The sequence below is a fragment of the Mobula hypostoma genome, chromosome 17, assembly GCF_963921235.1.
Source record: "Mobula hypostoma chromosome 17, sMobHyp1.1, whole genome shotgun sequence".
Classification (NCBI taxonomy): domain Eukaryota; kingdom Metazoa; phylum Chordata; class Chondrichthyes; order Myliobatiformes; family Myliobatidae; genus Mobula; species Mobula hypostoma.
Genome location: NC_086113.1, coordinates 27,686,104 through 27,707,877, shown reverse-complemented (window position 1 = coordinate 27,707,877; position 21,774 = coordinate 27,686,104). Strand labels below are relative to the sequence as shown.

Here is a 21,774-nt window from a genome sequence, read left to right as displayed (position 1 = left end):
ATTCAAATTAAACAACACACACAAAATTAAAAGCCTAAAGAAAAAAAATACTAATCCTGGAAAATTCTAATTTCTTGCTGATATCTTAGGGTGTGAGATAGTTAAAATCTCCTAGGATAAAATGTAAGCTTTACAATGTGTTCACTATAAGTCCTATATATTTTACACACAAGTGAATTATTAATTGAAAAATAAGTGGCATTCAAATCTTTACAAATATTGATAAGTATTGGGAATTTGTGTCCAATGCTGGGATTCCAAGGAAAATACATTTCAAAATTGCTCTCCATGTCTCGTTGTTAGAAAGAAATTATGAAGCATTACCTTTTGGAAGTACAGGGCTTTTTTAAGATTCCCTTTGGAATTATTCAGGATGTTACATCACGAGACAAAATGGAAGTAACTATATATGTTCCATGACATTTCAACACTTATTATTCCTTATCAGAAATAGTCCTGAGATGGGTTATGGGATAACTGATCATCATAAACATTTCCAACATGAAACGTTAGTCCTTTCTGTGCGCACAAATACTGCCTGACCTACTGAAAGTTTCCAACACTTTGAGGTTTTAATCATTTTCTTGCTTTTGCAATTATTATCATTCAAAGTGCTCAATGGGAATCTTGGCTAAAAAGGGTATGAAATTGCCACAGGTCCACTTCTCAAAAAGACTGCATCTTACTAACAGTAGTATGCATAACTGGGCACTTGGTGAATCAGCTATTGATGAACACATTTAAAAGATGACCCACAAACTGAATTAGTTTATCGCTGTCGCTGAATGTATGTTTCTTTAAAATACAAGATAAAATCCTTTGAAAATTTCATGTAATGATCCTAAACTTAACCATCCTTAAACTATTGTTAATTTGCACAATTGGTCTATTTCTCAATTAATACTTCGAGAAGAAGAAAATGATTGGATGAACTCAGAATGGATTTCAGAATTTTTCATTTTAATCTTCCCTTATAACTTCCAGATTTGTAACTCCTGCTTTTGTGCTTCCTCCTTTCTTATTATCCACGGTTCAAAACATTGCCTTTAAATAAATCAGTGATTTAGTTGTACCAAATTTATTCTAATTTATAATGTGGTTTCCTCTGACTTGGGAAGAAAGGACATAGATATTCTTTGTAAAACTTCCTTTCAGTTCCTCGGGGTCAATATCACAAATGACCTGACTTGGTCCAACCAAGCAGAGTCCACTGACAAGAAGGCCCACTAGAGCCTTTACTTCCTGAAAAGGCTAAAGAAATTTGGCCTGTCCCCTAAAACCCTCACTAATTTTTATATGTGCACCGTAGAAAGCATTCTTCTAGGATACATCACAACCTGGTATGGAAGTTGTCCTGTCCAAGAGAGGAAGAAGCTTCAGAAGATAGTGAACACGGTGCAGCACATCACACAAACCAATCTTCTGTCCTTGGACTCACTTTACACCGCACGCTGTCGGAGCAGTGCTGCCAGGATAATCAAGGACACGACCCACCCAGCCAACACAATTTTCGTCCCTCTTCCCTCCGGGAGAAGGCTCAGGAGCTTGAAGAATCATACGGCCAGATTTGGGAACAGCTTCTTTCCAACTGTGATAAGACTGCTGAACGGATCTTGACCCGGATCTGGGCCGTACCCTCCAAATATCCGGACCTGCCTCTCAGCTTTTTTGCACTACCTTACTTTACATTTTTCTATTTTTCCATTTATGATTTATAATTTAAATTTTTAATATTTACTATCGATCTGTAATCCAGGGAGCGGGAAGTGCAGAATCAAATATCGTTGTGATGATTGTACGCTCTAGTATCAATTGTTTGCTGACAATAAAGTAAAAAGCATAAGGTTGACTAACCGTGACTCTGAGCTTCCAGTTTCACTTGAATTCTGTGTTTCATTCTTATTCTGACTTCTCTGTCATTGGCCTTTACACTAAGGAAACCAAGGAACAGCATCCCAGCTCCAGCTGAGCATTAGGGTTATTTCTTCCATGTTCCTTTGGTAACTTCATGTAATGATCCTGAACTTAACTATCCTTAATTGTTAATTTGCACAATCGCTCTATTTGTCAATTAATCGTTTTGCCTTCCACGCTCATCTAAGTATTGCTTTGTGTCCCCTCCTCCCTCATTCCACATCTTATAACTTGTTTTTCTTTTAATCTGAATATTCCCAATTCAGTGGAATGGTCAGTAACCTGTAATTTTGCAAAGATACCACATGGTTCACTGAGAATTTCAGATTTAAGCTTCTGATGTTTTTTTTAAATTGTTATAAGAAACCTAAAAAAGTTGACTTGAAGTCTTTTATTGACTGGCTGGACAGTTTTGAGTTGATGATCCTTTTAGGGTCCTGCTCTCATAGATTCAGAGGCTTCTAACCTGATACATCTTTGGGCGGGTAGCAGATGGTAATGGTTTGTGCGTGTAGAAGTATTTATTAGTCTGAACTTTGAATAGCTGGGAAAAGCAGCAAATACTGGAGGCATATAGCAGACCAATGTCATCCAAGGATTGTGAAACTGAATTGATATTGCGCATTATGAACACTTCATCAGAACTGGAAAAGTTAAAAAAGGAAGTGTGTTTTAAGTTACAGATACAGGAAGGATGAAGGGAACTGAGATGAAGTCTGTGATAGGATGGCAACCAAGGTTATTAAAGTAATTATTATTTCAAAAATTGGCAATTAGCAACAGAGGTGAAAACATGTAATACATTCAAACAAAGTACAACTGTTGTTTGGCCCTTACAGGAAATGGGATGTAGTGGTTATACTTATAATAAAGAATGGTAGCTAAATAATCCCGTGAAATCAAGATAGAAATATAATGGAAAATGAGTCCAGGGTGGAAACTGGCAACAGAGTAATAACATTTTCAATTACTATACAAGTGTACAACAAAAAAAAACATGCAGCCCTGAGTGCTCTGTACCAAATTTAACGAATTCCTCTATTTGCTCTGTTGCTCTGATTCCAATGGCAATTATTCACTGTTCTCTTCATCCTTTCCCAAATGGTCAACCTGCATTCTCGATGTTCACAGTTTGTCCTTGGATTGAAAACTGAATGATGTTTCTCCCCCAACTGATATGGCTTAGCCTGTTAAGGGCTTCCAGCATCTTCCATTTTTGTTTCAAATTTCCAGCATCTGCAGTTTTTATTGCTCTAATTGATTTCAGAGATGCAGTACTACCATGAAATCATGAAATGAGAAGAACCTGCCTTTAATTAACTCATTTATTGGATTGCTATGGATGATTCTGTTGCTTTGAGTCATGAAAAATAATTTATCATGTACACAACATCTTCCCTTCCAGCGTTGCAAATCAGAAATCCAGGGTTACTTTCTAATAATTCTCCAAACATTTCTGTTAACATTCAAAAAGTTCTGGACAGCATATATCTGCATAACAATTCAGTTTCGATAGCAATGTTCTTCACTAGCTTTGTTAAAATATGAAAGTATAGCTACAATATATATTTCACATCAAACCTGTAGAAAGGTGTTGCTTATAATTTTATAGAAAATAAGTTTCCAAAAAATTAATATCACAGGATTCAAGTTAGACTTTCCAATTACACATTTGCTTGTAATGATCTTAGGTAGATGCCTAGTCATTGTGAATTATGCACCCTATGGCAGGGCAGTGTAACATAGGAGCTATTTAACATAGGAATTATATAGCTACAATGCAGATGGTTGAAATTCACAATCATATTCATTGTTACCTTTTAATGTTGTGTAATTCTAAGACAAGTTGACAGCTATCAACAATAAGGATAACAACATAAGTTGGTAACTGGTTAGGTGATGATTGTGGATTGAATGATTATCCAAACAATTTAATTTTATCAATTAGAGCTAATCTAGGCAATATCTTAATCATCAGTACTTCTTTGTATGTTTTAAGTTCCAACTCGATCATTATTCAACCATACCTGAATATAACCAAACAAAGCAGCATTCCTCTGAGGCCAAGGTGCAAAATGCATTACCCACAGCACACAGCACATAGCACATATATGGTTCCAATTCCAGAAAATTATGCAGTCACAAAGAGAAAACAAATATTAAAGTCCAAGTCCCCGTGTTGTCCTGGTCTAGCTTGTTCTACTGCTGAGCAAACAGCAGAGAGCAGCACCAAACGATCACCAGAGACCAGCACTGATAGAATGATTCAACCCCCTACCCAGTATGAAATCCAGTGGGACACAATCAGCTATGGTGTCTCCATCACTGGTGGCTGCAACATGCAACTCTGAGGCACAAGGGGCTTGTCTGTGCAACATTCAAGCTGCCTTACCATCGGCCTTGCCAATGAGCCGGTGAAGCAGATTTGCAGGACTCTGCATTGTCATCGTCCAAAAAGTCTTACAATCACAACAAAAATGTCCAAGACAATCATTCACAACTTTTTATGGACTGCACACTGGTACACAACAGAATCAGAATCAAGTTTATTATCACCGGCACGGTCGTGAAATTTGTTAACTTAGTAGCAGCAGTTCAATGCCACACATAATATAGAAGATAAGTGAATCAATTACAGTATATGTATATTGAATAGATTGAAAATCGAGCAAAAACAGAAATAATATATACGTAAAAAGTGAGGTAGTGTTCGTGGGTGCACTGTCCATTTAGGAATCGGATGGCAGAGGGGAAGAAGCTGTTTCTGAATCACTGATTGTTGCCTTCAGGCTTCAGCATCCCCTACCTGATTGTAACAATGAAAAAAAGGCTTGCCCTGGGTGCTGCGGGTCCTTACTAATGTACGCTGCCTTTCTGAGACACTACTCCTTGAAGATGTCCTGGGTACTTTGTACGTTAGTACTCAAGATGAAGCCGACTAATTTTATGTCCCTCTGCAGCTTCTTTCGGTCCTGAGTCCAGGTGACAACACAACAACAGTATGCAGTAAGTCCAGCTCCATCACTATTGAGGAACTCGCTGATGGGACAGTCCCACAGTACTTGGTGTTTTAATTGTCCAGCAGTGACTTGAGATTATAAAAGGGAATGAACAAATACACCTTTGATTAGACCTAGAGTGGCAGCTGCATCCAAGTGTGCTGCCAATTTACCAATCAAATATCTATCATGTTTTCTGATTTTAACTACCATATATAACTCAAAGTCAAAGCCTATTTCAGGTTCTGTGCAACTGCACAAACAGTTTGCCAGCTATCTATTGCACTAGAGACAGCATTTGATATCTCAGGAGGAAGAGGTAACATCTCGGTGATACTGAAAAGACTGAATAGAGTTCTGCTCCTAGATCTTACGGTTTTATGATTACTTTCAGGTAGAATGGGATCCAAGTCCACTGAGGAAAAACATGTTTCACCTGGTATGCTTGGACACCTTCCATCGAAGAAGTACCTTCTTTTTACCTGCAAATCCATTGCATTATTTTTTGGTGATTCATTTATTAAAGGCTTTGAAATTCCTTTGACCTTACTTTCCACCAGAGTATTAAAATCAAATGAGAATTACACATTTTTGGACCAGTACCAAAAAAAACAAAATAATATTAATATTCATCACTCTGGTAAATTTATACTATTGTATAAAATCAGAAAGCAAAATAGTAATTTTTAAATGATATGCAAGTATCCTATTGTTTTATATACAAGACTATCCATTATTTTATATGCACATTTTGCACTATAGAAAGAATATGAAGGTTTTGGAGAAGGCGCAGAAGGTGGTCACTAGGACGTTGCCTAAGTTTAAATGCACAACTATCATGTGAGGTTTGACAAACTTGGCTTATATTCTCTGGAGCATAGGAGGCAGAGTGCCAACAAAATACAATTATATAAAATTATGAGACGCATAGCTTTCATCCCCCGTGGTGGAAGTATCAAATACTCAAAGGCATAGATTTAAGAAGCACTCGCAGGGGAACTAGTGGAATCATATGATTGCAAAGTTTGATGCAGGATTTCAACCCAAAACATTGATAATTTCTTGCTTCACTCAGCCGGGGCTTGACCCACTGAATTCCTTCAGCTGAATGCTCCACATTCCAGCATCTGCAGTCTCATGTGTCTTCATAATAGCACAATTTGTTAGGCACTTACAGACACAGGAAGAGGCAGTGAAAGGAGGGGTATGGACCCTGTGCAGGTAGATGGGTTAGTTCATTGGCATTGTGGTCAGCGCAGACATGCTGAGCCATAGGTCTATGCAACACTGTTTTAATTTCTCACAACCGTGACTTGTTGCATCTTTCATTAAGTTTAATGCATATTTCCTGCCTGTGTTAACATCTATATAGTTCAATGTTGTTCATTTCTTTTAGGACTCTGGTGCTCTGCAATTTTTGTTGGAGCTTCAGCTAGAAATTAGTTAGTTACTTCAGTGCTGAATGCGCAGAAGGCAACGGAACTATTATGTCTTCCAGCATATATCCTATGAAAAAAGAAATCAGAAGAATTACCCTTTTGTTCTTTTCTAATTAAATAATCCTTGGGGTAAAGCAATAACCATTTGTAAGATGTTGAAAAGGCTGAATAGTCATTATTAATTTGAAGATTCTGACCAGTTCCTGCCTGAACAGTGGAATCAACATTGCACATGAATTGTCTTTGTTCTGTTGATATTGTGTATCCATTGGCCAATGTTCTTTAAAACTGACGACTACTGGCATTTTATGGTTATGTTTACTCAACCCATCTGCCTAAATCCCAAGTGTCTTGATAGGGTTAGGGCTTAAATAACTATTACAAATGCTGCCACCCGATTAGCTTTTCCTGATGTTTCACTATTTCAAAAAAAAAATTCAGATTTAGTAAATGATAACAATTAATTGCCAGCAATATTAGCATCAGTATTAAACAAGGGAATGGTCATGTATTGTATAGTTGAATCCTCCACAGTGACCACACTGATAAAAGTTTACAGAGAAGGATCACATTTAATATCTTTCCATATAAGCCAGGGGAAGAAGATAAACCAGTAAGTGAAAGACTATTAGCACCTGTGAACAGGATATTGGAAAGTATAGAGGATAATTTGTTGAGTATTTGGGGTAGGAGGCGAATGGTTGTTTGATGCTGCTGGTATGTAAGAGAAAGAGAAGGGAATTGCTGATCTTTCTCTGTGTGAGAGGAGAAGACTTGAGAGCAGAAGTGCAGGATGAAGAGAAAAAGGAATAGACACCATTGACAAAGGTAAGGGTAAATGAAGATTTCTTATATAGAAAATTACAATACAGGGAACAGATTGGATGAAAAAGTAGGCAACGTAGCTGTGGGAGTCCTTTAGCTTGCAATGAATTTTAGTCATTAGGAAATCTGCTCTCATGAATTATTTAATATCAGTGGTGGGAAAGTTACTAGAAGGGATTTTGAGGGACAGAATCTGTCTGTATGTGGAAAGGGAATGTTGATTCATGATTGTTACTGTACAGTAGCATAGCAGTTAATGACACTATTATAGCATCAGTGACCTGGATTCAATTCCGATTGCTAAGTGTAAGGAGTTTGCAAATTCTCCCTGTGATTGAATGGCCTTCCTCAAGGTACTCTGGTATCCTCCCATATTCCAAAGATGTACAGGTTAGTAGGTTAATTGGTCACATGGGTGAAATTGGATAGCATGAGCTTGTTCAGCCAGAAAGACCTGTTATTGTGCTGTATCTCTGAATAAAATCAATCAATCAATCAATCAGCATAGGTTTGAAAATCTTGCAAATTTGACTTTTTTTTGAAGAAGTGGCTGGAAGGATTGACAAGGGTAGGGTGGTAGATGTTGTCCACATGGGCTTTAGCCTAGCCTTTGACAAAGCCCCATATGATAGGCTACTCCATAAGGTTAGATCTCACAGAATCCAGATGAACTATCAAACCGGATATAAAGTTGGCTTGGTGGTAAGAGTCAGAGGCTCAGATCGGAGGATTGTTTTTCAGGTTAGAGATTTAGGATTAGTAATGTGCTGTAGGGACTACCGCTGGGTCCCCTCTGGATTGTTGTGCATAAAAATGATTTGGATATGGATGTAGGTAGCATGAATAGTAAGTTTGTGGGTGACACCAAAACAGGAGGAGTAGTGTACACTGAAAAAGCTTGTCTAAGATTACAACAGGAGCCAGGTGAACCAGGAAAGTGGCAAAGGAATGGGAGATTCAATTTAACTTACTCGATTCCAAAGCAGGGCATGTCCTTGGGAAGGTTTGTAGAACAGAGAGACCCCAGAGTGGAAATCCATAGTTCTCTGAAAGTGGTAACACACTTAGACAGGATGGTAAGGCATGCATGCTATAGGAAGGATGTGATTAAACTAGAGAAAGTGCAGAAAAGATTCATAACCATGTTTATGGATCTAGAGATCTTGGGTTACAAGGAGTGACCAGATAGGCCAAGACTATTTGCACTGAAGAGATTTCCTTAGGGATGATACTTGTCAAAATATATGAAACAATATGAACATAGTTAAGGTGGGTTTAAGATGAAAAAGAAAAGATTGAAGAAGTTACTTGAGTGTCATGCACATGTGGAAAGTTCCCAGAAGAAGTAGCAGACATAGATGTGTCCTGGGTCCAGAATGTAAGTGAAATTATAAAGAAAGCATGGTGGTGCATCTACTCTTTTCTTTTTTTTTGAATTTCAGATGTTCTGCATCTGCAGATTTTTTAAAAATTTATTTTCACTAGAGGTAATATACACATGGAAATCTATTTATTCATTTAGAGATATAGTGTGAAACAAGCCCTTCCAGTCCAAAGAGCTGAGCAACTCACTAATAACTGGAGCACCCAGAGGAAACCGAGGCGATCATGGGGAGATTCCTTACCTGAAATGAATTTCAAACTCCGGAACACCCTGAACTGTAATAGTGTCACATTAACCACTATGCTGCTGGGGCATCCCAAACATATTGGTATCTTAATTTAATTTAATTTAGAGGTACAGCATGGTAACAGACCATTCTGGCCCAACGAGCCTGGATGACCCAATTACACCCCATGTGGCCAATTAACCAACTAACCAGTATATCTTTGGACTCTGAGTGGAAACCGGAGTACCCAAAGGAATCACATGCAAGCACAGCAAGAATGTACAATCTTCTTACAGACAGTGGCAGGAACTGAACCTCAATCACTGACGCTGTAAAGTGATGAACTAACAGCTAAGCTACCGTACCGCTTGGTGAAGAGTCTTGACCTGGAATATTGACTCTCCATTTCCCTCCACAGATACAGCACTGCCTGCTGAATTCCTCTAGCAGTCTGCTAGTTGTTTCGGAATTTACGAAGTCTTGTGTCTCCAAAAACCAGATGGACGTACTGGGCATTACACCATGCTAGTATTAGCTATATTAGTGCTTTACATGATATCAGTTCAAGAAGTAGATTTCTTCTTTTCTAATTCACTGTAGCCATGGAATATACATAGCATGATCTCTGAAGTCCATTTTGACCATTTTGCTATGTTGGCTAATATAGATGCTTGAGTCACAAATGACGATAGCTGTGAACTTGTAGTGATTTCTGATATATTAAGGAAAATATAAATGAATTTTAAAGTATTCTTTACCAAAATAAAATTCAAAATGTTCAGGAAAAATTACACACATTAAACCTTGGCCAGTTTCCCATTAAAATATATTATAATGGATAGATTGTGCGATTAATCTGTCACTACACGTCCCAAAATGATCATCGTCAATTAATCCATTATCATTTGAACAATTTGAGACCAAGTGAGGGGAAAAATATATGTTAACAGTGAAGACAATGAGATGGCAGAAAAGACAGTATTTGAATGTAAATCTAATTGTTGGCAAATTATGATTAGAAATCACAATGAGTTTAATCAAAAGCTGCATTTGGAGATTACAACAGAGTGGCAAAATGCACAGAAGAAGAAATTGCATATGACCTGTTTAAACAGAGATCAAAGGCTAAAAGATCTTCTCAACTTGATGCTTTGTAATGTTCTTATCCCAAATTAATTTAATTTCACATTTTATACCAAACCTACTCTAAAGTAACTTTACACTTTGAATAACTAACATCAGGATCAGAATTAGAATCAAGTTTAATACCATCGGCATATGCTGAGAAATTTGTTAACTTAGTAGCAGCAGTATAATGCCATACATAATAAAGTAGAAAATCAATCAATCAAGTTAATGTGTTTATATATATATATATGTGTGTGTGTGTGTGTGTGTGTGTGTGTGTGTGTGTGTGTGTGTATATTTTAAATAGTTGAAAAATAATGCAAAAACTGATTTAATAAAAGAAGTGAGTTAGTGTCCATTGGTTTAATGTCTATTTAGAAATTGGATGTGATGTGAGAGGGGAAGAAGCTATTCCTGAATCACTAAGTTTGTGCCTTCAGTCTTCTGTACCTCTTCCCTGACAGTATCAATGAGAAGAGGGCATGTCCTCGGTCAGGGTAGGATCCTTAATAATGGACGCTAACTTTCTGAGGCACTGCTGCTTGAAGATGTCTTGGATACTAGGGAGGTTAGTACCCAAGATGGAACTGACTAATTTTACAACTTTCTGTAGCCCTCCCCCCATACCAAACAGTGATGCAGCCTGTCAGAAGGCTCTCCTGTAGAAGTTTTAGTGTTTTAGGTGACAAACCAAATCACCTCAAACTCCAAATGAAATAAAGTGGTAGTCTTGCCTCTTTATAGTTGCATCCATATGTTGGGACCAGGTTAGATCCTCAGAGATCTTGACACACAGGAACTTGAAATTGCTCATTCTCTTCACTCCTGATCCTTCTATGACATACTTTTAAGATTTTTCAGACTAATTACCAAGTAATCTAAGGATTAACAGTATGATTCTATCAGGATCCAAGTTGTTCCAAAATGGAGATTACATTTAATGTTTGTAAATCCTTGTTGTCCAGAAAATGACTGCACAAACTTATCTACTTTAACAATTGTAACTATGATTCAAAAAATAATTTGGTGCTTGAATATACTTTGGGATCTTTTCAAGACTTGAAGAAACATGTATAATTGCAACTTCTTACTTCCAAGTAATGTTCTAAATCAAATGTATGCAAAAATCAAAACCATTGTACTGAGGGATTTGTTGGGGGCGTGCATGGGAGAGATGCAGGGTGAAAACTCTCTTTCTAATAAGGCAAGTGTGTGGTCCCTCAAGTGAACATTAATGGTACCATAGCACCTTTAAGAAAATCTGTGGAGTTATCCCTGACATCTTGGTTTATATTTGTTCCTCATGCAATATCTCTGCAATGGTGGCCATGACTATTCTCATGTTTACTGGATTTACTGAGCCTGAAGAAGGGTCTTGGCTTAAAATGTCAACTGGTTGTTCTTTTCCATCGATGCTGTGTGATCTGCTGAGCTCCTCCAGCATATTGTGTGCATTGCTTTGGATTACTGGCATCTGCAGAATTTCTCGTGTTTATAATTTATGGGATCATGCTATGTACATATTGTTACATTTCCCATAGTATGTAGGAGCAGAGGTACTATATAAATTCAAAGGAACATTATTACAACTTTCTTTTATCAACTATATTTCCCATCCATAGCTGTATTGTATTAAAACTTGTCTGTACTGTCAAGATTAATAATAAAAACACATTTATTAGGGATGGATTTATCCATCTGCGGACAATGTCTTGTTATTGACAAATAAAGTGAAAATCACCAAGAACAAATGGATTTCATCTCAGCATTTTGTTCAGCCAAACATTATTTTAAAGATAATATTCACCACTTCTTCCCCTGTTTTCTCTCCTAGCAGTGATGTGTTGTTTGTATCTATTCCAGGGCACTAGGAGACCTCACAATCACACTGCTAATAGCTTTTATCTATTTGTGACCCTTGGGAATGCATGTACTGTACATCATGAGATTGCTGAAGAACTGTCCTTATTCTATCAAAATACCTGAAATTGTATTTTTTTTAATACCAACATTCAAACCTATTCTAAAACCAGATCACAATAAGACGTAGGAGCAGAATTATCCTATTTGGCAAGTCAAGTCTGCTCCACCATTCGATCATAGCTGATTTATTTTCACTCTCAAATCCATCCTCCTGCATTCTCCCCATAATCTTTGACACCATTATTAATTAAGTACCAATCATTCCCCGCTTTAAATATTCCCAACGAATTGGCCTCCACAGCCAACTGAGGCCGCTCTGGCTAAAGAAATTCCTCCTCATCATTCCTGTTCTATAGGGACATCCTTCTATTCTGAGGCTGTACCTGCCGGTCCTAAACTTTACCATGAATGGAAAACATCTTCTGTACGTCCATTCTATCTGAACCCTTTCAATATTTGGTAGGTTTTTAATGAGACCCCTCCCCCCCCATTATTCTTCTGAACTCCACTGAGTACTGGCCCAGAGCCATCAAATACAACTCAACTTTAATCTTTCATTCCCTACCATCCAGGCCATCCTCTTTCTCACTGTTGCCATCAGGAAGGAGGCATAGGAGTCTCAACCACACACCACCAGGTTCAGGAACAGGTATAACCGCTCAACCATCAGGCTTTTGAACCAGAATGGAAAACTTCACTCATCCCAACACTGAACTGATTCCACAACCGATGAACTCACTTTCAAGTACTCTACAACTCATGTTTTTAATATTTTTTATTTATAATTATTATTATGTTTTTTCTACTTTGTATTTGCACAATTTGTTATCTCTTCCACATCAGTTGTTTGTCCATCTTTTTTGTGTGCAGTTCTTCATTGATTCTAACGTGTTTCTTTGTATTTCCTGTGAACGCCCATGAGATGAATCTCAAGGTAGTATGTTGTAACATATACAGTATGGTCTTTGATAATAATTTACTTTGAACTGTGGCGTGACCAATTCCTCAGCATTACATACATCCTTGCTCTTATATTCTAGTCTTCTAGAAATAAAAGACTGGAAGGCACTTGCCTTCCTCACTGCCGACTTAACCTCCAATTTAACCTTTTTAGAATTCTGCGCTGGGATTCCTAGTCCCTTTGCAGTTCTGGTTTTGTTATTTTCTCCCCATTTGGAAAATAGTCTACACTTCTATGCCTTCTACCAAACTACATGACTATACATTTTCCTGAAATGTATTCTATCTGCAACTTGTTTGCCCATTCTCCCAATCTGTCCAAGCCCTTTTAAATACTCCCTGCTTTATCAACTCTACATACCTCTCCACCTATCTTTGTATTGTCCATAAAACTTGGTCACAAAACCATCAATTCTGTCATCCAGATTATTAACATATGACATGAAAAGTAATGGACCTAACACCAACACATGTGGAACACCATTAGTCATTCCCATTCTTTATCTCCTGCTGATCAGCCAGTTTCCTGTGTTAGTATCTTCCCTGTAATATCATGAGTCTTCTATTGTTTATCAACCTCATATTGGGCACCCTGTACAAGTCCTTCTGAAAGTCCAAATGAATAACATCCACTGATTTTCTTTGTCTATCCTGCCTGTTATTTCCTCAAGAAATTCAACAGGTTTGTCAGGCAAGACTTCCACCTGAGGAAACCATGCCTATTTTATCAATTGCTTCAAGTACCTCAAAATCTCATCCTTAATAATTGACCTCTAGACCCCTCAATCAGCCATGGTATGTTGCAGACTCTTAATTATAAATTCTTTTTTTTTTGTAAAATCAAGGAAAAAAAGCTGTGTTTGCATCTCTGTTATTGCTCTTAAAACTCCGTAATGATCTGTCCCACAACTATACTTACATTATACTTTATTGTCGCCAAACAATTGATACTAGAACATACAATCATCACAGCGATATTTGATTCTGCACTTTCCGCTCCCTGGATTACAAATATTAAATATTAAAAATAATAAAAACAGTAAAAATTTGTAAATATAAAAATTTAAATTATAAATCATAAATAGAAAAATAGAAAAATGTAAAGTAAGGTAGTGCAAAAAAACCAAGAGGCAGGTCCGGATACTTGGAGGGTATGGCCCAGATCCGGATCAGGATCCATTCAGCAGTCTGATCACAGGTGGAAAGAAGCTGTTCTCAAATCTGGCCGAATGAGTCTTCAAGCTCCTGAGCCTTCTCCCGGAGGGAAGAGGGATGAAAAGTGTGTTGGCTGGGTGGGTCGTGTCCTTGATTATCCTGGCAGCACTGCTCCAACAGTGTGCAGTGTAAAGTGAGTCCAAGAATGGAAGATTGGTTTATGTGATGTGCTGCGCCATGTTCACGATCTTCTGCAGCTTCTTTCGGTCTTGGACAGGACAACTTCCATACCAGGTTGTGATGCATCCGAGAAGAATGCTTTTTACGGTGCATCTATAAAAATTAGTGAGGGTTTTAGGGGACAGGGCAAATTTCTTTAGTTTTCTCAGGAAGTAAAGGCGCTGGTGGGCCTTCCTGGCAAGGAACTCTGCTTCTGCCTTTTCTGTCCAATCAACAAATGTTCAATGGACCATGAGTGGACAATGAGCCACTGTATGGCCATTGCAGGAGTGGACGGAGGCGATTCGATGTGACAAAACTGAGGTGATGCAGACTCCAAAGTGAGAAAAGACACGAGGTTTAATCAATTTAAGTGCCAGGTCGAATCAAAGTGCCAGGGCTAGGGTCCAAGCACATATCGAAGCAGCCGGGACTGGGCCTGAGAGTAAGGAACAACCTGAAGTTTGGACAACTTAAGCACTAGACCAAGTTGTAAAGGTCAGGGCAGCAGGACTGGAGGACTGTTCAGCTTGCTGCTTGATGAGATTTACTCGTCCCTGTGCTGAACTGAGTTTGTGGCCTGCAACAAAAGGGCTCACCAATCAGTTGCAGCAAGGCCTGGTTGTGTCTGTGACTCATTTCTGTGAACCTCAGTTCTAAATGCTATTTGCTTACTTTTATTATTTGCATGATTTTGTTTTGTGGCTGTCTGTAAGGAGACAAATCTCAAGGTTGTATAAAGTATACATACTTTGATAATAAGTATACTTTAAACTCTGAAATGTAACAACAAATGCAAGGATACCTACTGAATACTTGGTGAATTGAAAAACAGTTCTCATTAGTTCTAATACTACCATGATTTTTTAACCAATGCTCATCTAAATCACCAGATTACAGTGGCCTTAGAGGTAATCTTGAATTTGTCTGAAAGAATTCTTGAAATATTACTTATTTCAGGCACTTAGACACACTTGCTTTCATTCCAAGTTCTGCCCATATTTAGATTATGCTCCATTTTCACTACCCTTTATCATTCCGCTATAGGATATTGGTTTTACAGATGACAGAACATATTGAATCAGATTAAATGTTGGGAGGATTCAAGGGAAGTGGTTAATTTTTCACTTTGAACTACAGTTTCCTGTGACAAATTGGTAAATTGATTTATTATTATCACACGTATCCAGTACAGTGAAAAATAATTGTTTTGCATGCCATCCATACAGATCATTTCATTATAACACTGCATTGAGGTAGTACATGGTAAAAGACTAGCATGATGTAGAATAAAATGTTAGAGTTACAGAGAAGGTACGGTGCAGGCAATTTCTCTGCAACTCAGTCCATGATGAAGTAAATCGTGAGGTTAAGAATCTATCTTATCATACTAGTGGACCACTCAGTTGTCTAACAACAGTGGGGTAGAAGCTGTATTTGATCCTGGTGGTACATTCTTTCAGGATTTTGAATTGTTGCCTTATAGAAGGAGGGAGAAGATGTTTGGGGTATGTTTGGGATCATGTCAGCTGCTTTACCGAGGTAGCAAGAAGCGTAGAAAATCCCTGCCCATCCAACTGAGATCAAGTTCACAGCTAAACCAGACTTTGAAATGCTTTGTTGCCTGATTCAACTTATGTATCTGAATGTTTTTCCATTATTGAAGCAAATGGAAGCGGCTATAACCTGTTAGGAATTCCTTGAATTTGGGAAGGTATGTGAGCAATTTAATTAAATAGAATGAATGGTCTTCTTATAACTCTAAAAATTATGCTGCTGAGAATAATTTGGTGCATACCTTTCAGAATGATACAATTTATCCTACAAAAGAGAAGCACACAGAAAGTTTCCATTCTTAATCACAAGCATCACCAGGGCTTTCTCTTTTTTATTCTATTTAGAGTTCCGGGCATACAGCCCAGTGAGATAACCATGTTCTTTCTTCTCTGGTCATAGAATCATTCCATTTCAACTACGTCAACAGAAGCAAATGTGCTATTAGCTGGTAAGACTCAGTGCTCATATAATTTCCTGACTTTCTCCCTCAGATTCTCTATCTCTTATTCCTCAGTTCCAAACACTCCTAGAAATATACCTCCTTAATTAAGATTTTGAACTTCTGCCTAAATATCTCTGTGTGTGACTCAGAATCAAATGTTATTAGTAATATTCCTGCATATCACATTAAGATGTTTTGCTACATCTACAATGTATATAATTAAAATTAATAATTAAAATTGTCATAAAGTCTCAATGTGGCTCTCCTCAAGCATTTTATGAACTTTGTTAAATGCGAATCTTACAGATGTTAGTACCAAAAATCATCCTTGAGAAAGAGGTTTATCAGCTCCAAAGCTCAATAATTAGATGTTCCATTAATGGATATAGCTAGTACGTCTTTTGCGACCTAACTGCTGTACCCACATCATTCTTGAAGTACAGGGAGGGAGGGAGGGAACGTCGACTCAGACCATGAGAGGCATGTGTCGGGCATTTTCATGCCTTACAAGGCGCAGATTGGAAATCTGTGTGGGGCGCCACTCCTTGCACAGACACTAGAGCAATGTGTGGTTAAGTGCCTTGCTCAAGGACACAAAAATGCTGCCACTGCTGTGGCTCGAACTAGCGACCTTCAGATCACTAGATGAATGCCTTAACCACTTGGCCACGTGCCCAACACAATATTGAAGCACATTAAAAGTAAAATTTTCAATCCAGCACTACTGGAAAGAGATTTGAGTTTCTACAGAATTACTCTGCATCAGCATTTCAAATGGACTTAATTTGTTGGAGAAATTTTGTGATGTGAAAAGAGAGATATATATGAGTTTCATATTCCAGTGACATACTTTCAGCCTACCTGACTGGGCTGTTGCTAACATCAGAATCTTGTGCTGTTACTGCTCCAATAATACTGCCCACATTGGTATCTTCATAAACATCCATTACGTAGGAGGACCTGCTGAAAACGGGAGGTTCATCCACATCAAGAATGGTGACCTTGATGGTAGCTGTGTCTTTGAAAGGACCCATTGACAGGAAGCGATTATCTGGATGAGGATCTACGGCATCTACTTTGAAGACGTATGATTTCTTATTTTCATAGTCCAGTGGCTTTGGAAAAGAATGCATAAATATCAATTAAACTATAATCTATAAAGGAATGGTATTAAGATTGATGGACAATTGCTGGAGCTATCAATAGAAATCAGATCAAATAAAAACATCACAATGTTTGGAACGATTAAGATCATTTAATGGGCCTTGAGTTTTTTTCCGAAATAAGAACATTATATTTAGAACAACATGAAATAAATTAACCACAATAAATGGGATTGACCTGGTGATTGATGGATAAACTTACAAATACCAGTAATTACTAAGATATAGTAAATTCACATTTTCCTCTTCGAGCCAAACCCCCTACATGCAATTAAAGAATTCTTGGGATCAACTTCAGAAAAGAAATATCAGTTTGAAAGATTTTCTTTTTAATTCAGTGGGTTACTATTTTCACTGGAAGCATTTCTCTTGAAATGGATTTGTGTGTTTCTCAATTTTCTAATTTGCACCATGAACATAAACCATTAATAAAAACTGTTCTGATTTTAACTGCATTTCTTTTCTTAATATTTCCAGAACCTGAACACAAGCTGGAGAGCTCCATTTGCAATCATTACCTTCAATCAACACCAAGGGAGAGTGGAAATCCAATGAGGTGAGAAAGCCATTAAAACAGTAATAACAAAACACAATAAAATGGAAAATAAAAATAAACATACGGTACAAAGTATATAAAAAATAGACATTTTAATAAAAAAATAAAGCTGTAATAGGGAAGATGATCCATTTAAGAAAGATGTAACTGAGACCATGTTGGAAAGGATATGAATGGAAGACAGTGAATGGATAAGCTACATCACTCATTATAGAAGGGGAAAAGGGAACATTATCAGAGCAAAATAGAAATCAAGGAATGTACTTAATGAATTTAGGACAAATTTAAAATAAAAGATAAAGAATAAGTGTCTAGAGACAGGCAAACCTTCAGGACCTGTTAGTTTCAAATTAAAGTGGGCAAACATTTTAGATTTAGGTGATGTGAGAAAACAAAATGAGAAGCCAGACGAGAAAATGGTTTCAACCAGAGGTGGAACTGATCAAAGTTCAGAAACAAAATACGTATATTCAGGGAACCAAAGGGTAGGATACTTCTTACCAGTCTTCAACAAGGAATGAGGTGTTACAGGATGCTCAGCCAAAGATGTAGTTGGGATTCTGGGAGGTTTAAAAATTGATTCTTTTATAAGGAAGGGGGAAACTCTGGGTGTACTTAAAATTGATAAATCACTCGGTTCAGATACATTCTAGGTCGCTAAGGGAATGCAGGGAAGAAAATATTTATAGATTCAGGGGTACAGTGAGGACAGAGTGGAACTATGTGCATCAACAGTGAAGTCATTAGAACTTGACAACCACTTCAGCATGTGTGATCTGATTAAAAATCATCAGTCTAAATTTGCACAAATGTTTCGCAGACCAATTTTTGAAATGGTCACCAATTATAATGGTATGGGATTCTGTGGATGCTGCTTTTATCAACTTGCTGGAAGTATCTACCAATATTTTGCACAAGACCATATCAAAAATGAAAGTCTGCAAATCATATAATATGGCCTGAGAGTTAGGAGACAGAGACAGAGAGATTGGTGGAATGTAACAAGCTGTGCTCATAAGATATCTGCATAGGATCTGATTTCCGCCATCTAAGTTAATGATCTGTTTCATGATCTTCATATTTTTGTAACTAGCTTATAGATGACACTAAGTTAAGAGAGACAGTAAACTGCGTCGATAGAATTTGAATGTTTCAAGAGGGCACTGAGTTTGTGGATGAATAAAACTGCCCGAAAAGGCTAAATATGGAGAAGATAAAACTGTCAGATAAGGCTAAATGAAGATACATAAGTAAATTTTACGTGAAGCAGCAATGATCTGTATTTCATATATATTGAATTATGTATGTTACACTTCCATTGTGAAAATCTTTGATCATATTTAAAAGTGCACGACTTTCACTCCTGTACAATGCATTGTAGCAAGTGGTCATCACGGTTTTATTAAAAATATATCAAATTTTTAAAAGTTTAATTTTTCTTCTTGTATTCAGAGTTTTGAGTAGAAAGTTAATGGAGATCTTTAAGACGATGATAGGCATTGATAAGGTGGATGCAAAGACCAAAAATTTTAGGACCAAAGTTAGGCCATATAGGAATAGAATAAAAGTAGACACAGACGTGGGATCAATGTAATTTTCAAAACTGAGAACAATATTTTTTATTGAATGATGAGATCAATGAATACAATGTAAAGCAAAGATGACTGAAAGAAGTGAAGGCATAGATTAGGCATGATACTATGGATTTGTGGAGGCTTCAAAGATTAAATGATCTATGATTTCATTCTGCATGTGTTGTGACGGAAATGACCATTGGACTGAAAAGCAACGGTGATAAATGCAGTTTGCAGTAAAGAAAATCATTGAGTCACTGAGCTTCCAGTTGTTGCATAATATAAAACTGCTGCTAAAAGTTCAATACAAACTAATAACATTAACAGGATCATATACCATGTACTCTCGGTGGATTTTGCGCTTACACTTTGGATACTATTATAATGCTAGAACAGGTAAAAATCTAAGAGTGTATATCTGAATTTTAAGACATTATTCTGTTTATCTGAGAATATGTAAAAGTTGAATCAAGTGGTAAAGTGTGACACAAACTTTCATAATGACTTCCTGTACAGGACAACACGGTAGAAGTAGGCATGGAACAGAGCAAGGGTACACGGATCAACAGAATGAAGAGAAAGAGCATAGAACCAATAAAGATGAAAGAAAAAAAATCACAATGTTGATACTTGGTTCACAGTTGCAATTTGTGAAAGGAATTACTAGCAACATGAAGTCACGTATTTGCAACAGACTGCAATGCAGGTCTCACAAGGGATGGCTGCTTATTTGAACTTTCTTTACCACATTCAAAACACTATATAATTCTGACCTTCTTCAAGCTGATGACTCCTTCTTGAGTAGCTTTATCAGATGTAATGTCGAATACATTCAGCCCATCTCCAGGAACAATGCTGTAATCTATGTCAGCATTCATTCCAATATCAGCATCATTGGCTTTTATTCTACCAATTGGTGAAGCAACAGGAGTTGATTCAGGAACCTTTAGGTGAAAGGTATCTGTAAGTGAGATTCAGAGGTACATAAAAAAAAATATATATATGAAAATGTAATTTAAATAGATAAATCTGATACTTCTCTTTCAAATTTTAAGGGAAGCCAATATAAATAAAATTTGAAGATAATAAATGTAATTACACATAGCATAGTTAGCAGAAATAAACTATGAAACATTTTAACAGTTGAAAGCCTTAAATGTCATTGAACGGAATTTATATTAACTACTATATATATGGGGCATTTAAAAATGAGTTAGACATCTTCCAGCAAGGTTTGCATATTCTAAACTGAACTTTCATTGTTATCATATTTTCTTGGTATTATTTCCATAAATATATAATAGAGATATACAGCATTACAATTTTAATATATGAAAGGAACTTTTGTTTGCATTGAATGCAGTGAACAATACAGTAGGTAGCATTAATAAACTGTCAGTTCATGTAAACATATTCAACACTTCTAACAAAGAAGTTAATTAAACAATCTCATTTTGGAAAATAAATACTTATTCTGAAAACAGTATACATCAAGAAGTGTGAGTTGATTCTGGTAAGCTATGTGTTTTCCCATGATATTGAAGAGATCTGTATAACATGCTATTTATCTCCTTTATGCAGCAATTTTGCTTCCTCAGAACCACACAGATCTCTCACTTCTTTCAGTTATTTTAAGTACTGTCCGATTGAATAATGTTGAATTTTAATAAATTTTGCTCCATATATACAACTTGTCCCCCTTTCATATGAAGCAAGAACTTGTATTTCAATGGTAATCAATGTATTAAGAAAAGAAGAAAAATGTCCCAGAACACTTGAGAGGAATCTGCCACAGAGGTCTGAGGTCACATGATGGTCAGACCAGGTAAGAATGGTAGATATCCTTCTTTGGAAGACGTGAGTGAGCCAGATGGGTTTTTAACAACTATCTAGTAGTTTCAAAATCACTATTTCTAGCATTAGTGATTTATTCCAGATCCATTTTGTTAACTTAATTTAAATAATCCACCTGCTGTTGCGATTCAAACTTGTACCTCTATGTCCAATTCAGTAATCCAAATCTCTGATGCTATCCCAGTAATTTAACTTCTAAGGTACCATTGCCCAGTGGAGAACAAGTTACTAAAGTAGAACTTACTAAGGTATGCAAGTTTGAAAAGACATAGTTTGTTTGCTTATTTCTTTTGACCTCATTTTGTGCCTCATTAACTAGCACTAAACATTGCTTTGATTATAAAATTCTATAACCTTCTATGACTTCTTCGCTATAACCTCATGCACAACTATAATCCTCCAAAATTGCTTAATTATATCTTGCTTGCTTGGAGTGTTTTTAGCCATAACTTCACT

General features: G+C 36.9%; 1 protein-coding gene across 3 annotated transcripts in view; it reads right to left on the bottom strand.

Moving 5' to 3' along the window:
* The window catches only part of LOC134357903 (cadherin-12-like), a 669,532-nt gene that overhangs the window by 137,567 nt on the left and 510,191 nt on the right, over positions 1-21,774 (bottom strand). For all 3 annotated transcript variants that reach the window (XM_063069667.1, XM_063069666.1, XM_063069668.1), the window contains 2 exons: positions 20,238-20,425; positions 17,033-17,286 (listed from right to left, as the gene is read on the bottom strand). In XM_063069667.1, coding sequence (XP_062925737.1) covers positions 17,033-17,286; positions 20,238-20,425 — 442 coding nt within the window. The remainder of the gene's footprint in view (positions 1-17,032; positions 17,287-20,237; positions 20,426-21,774) is intronic.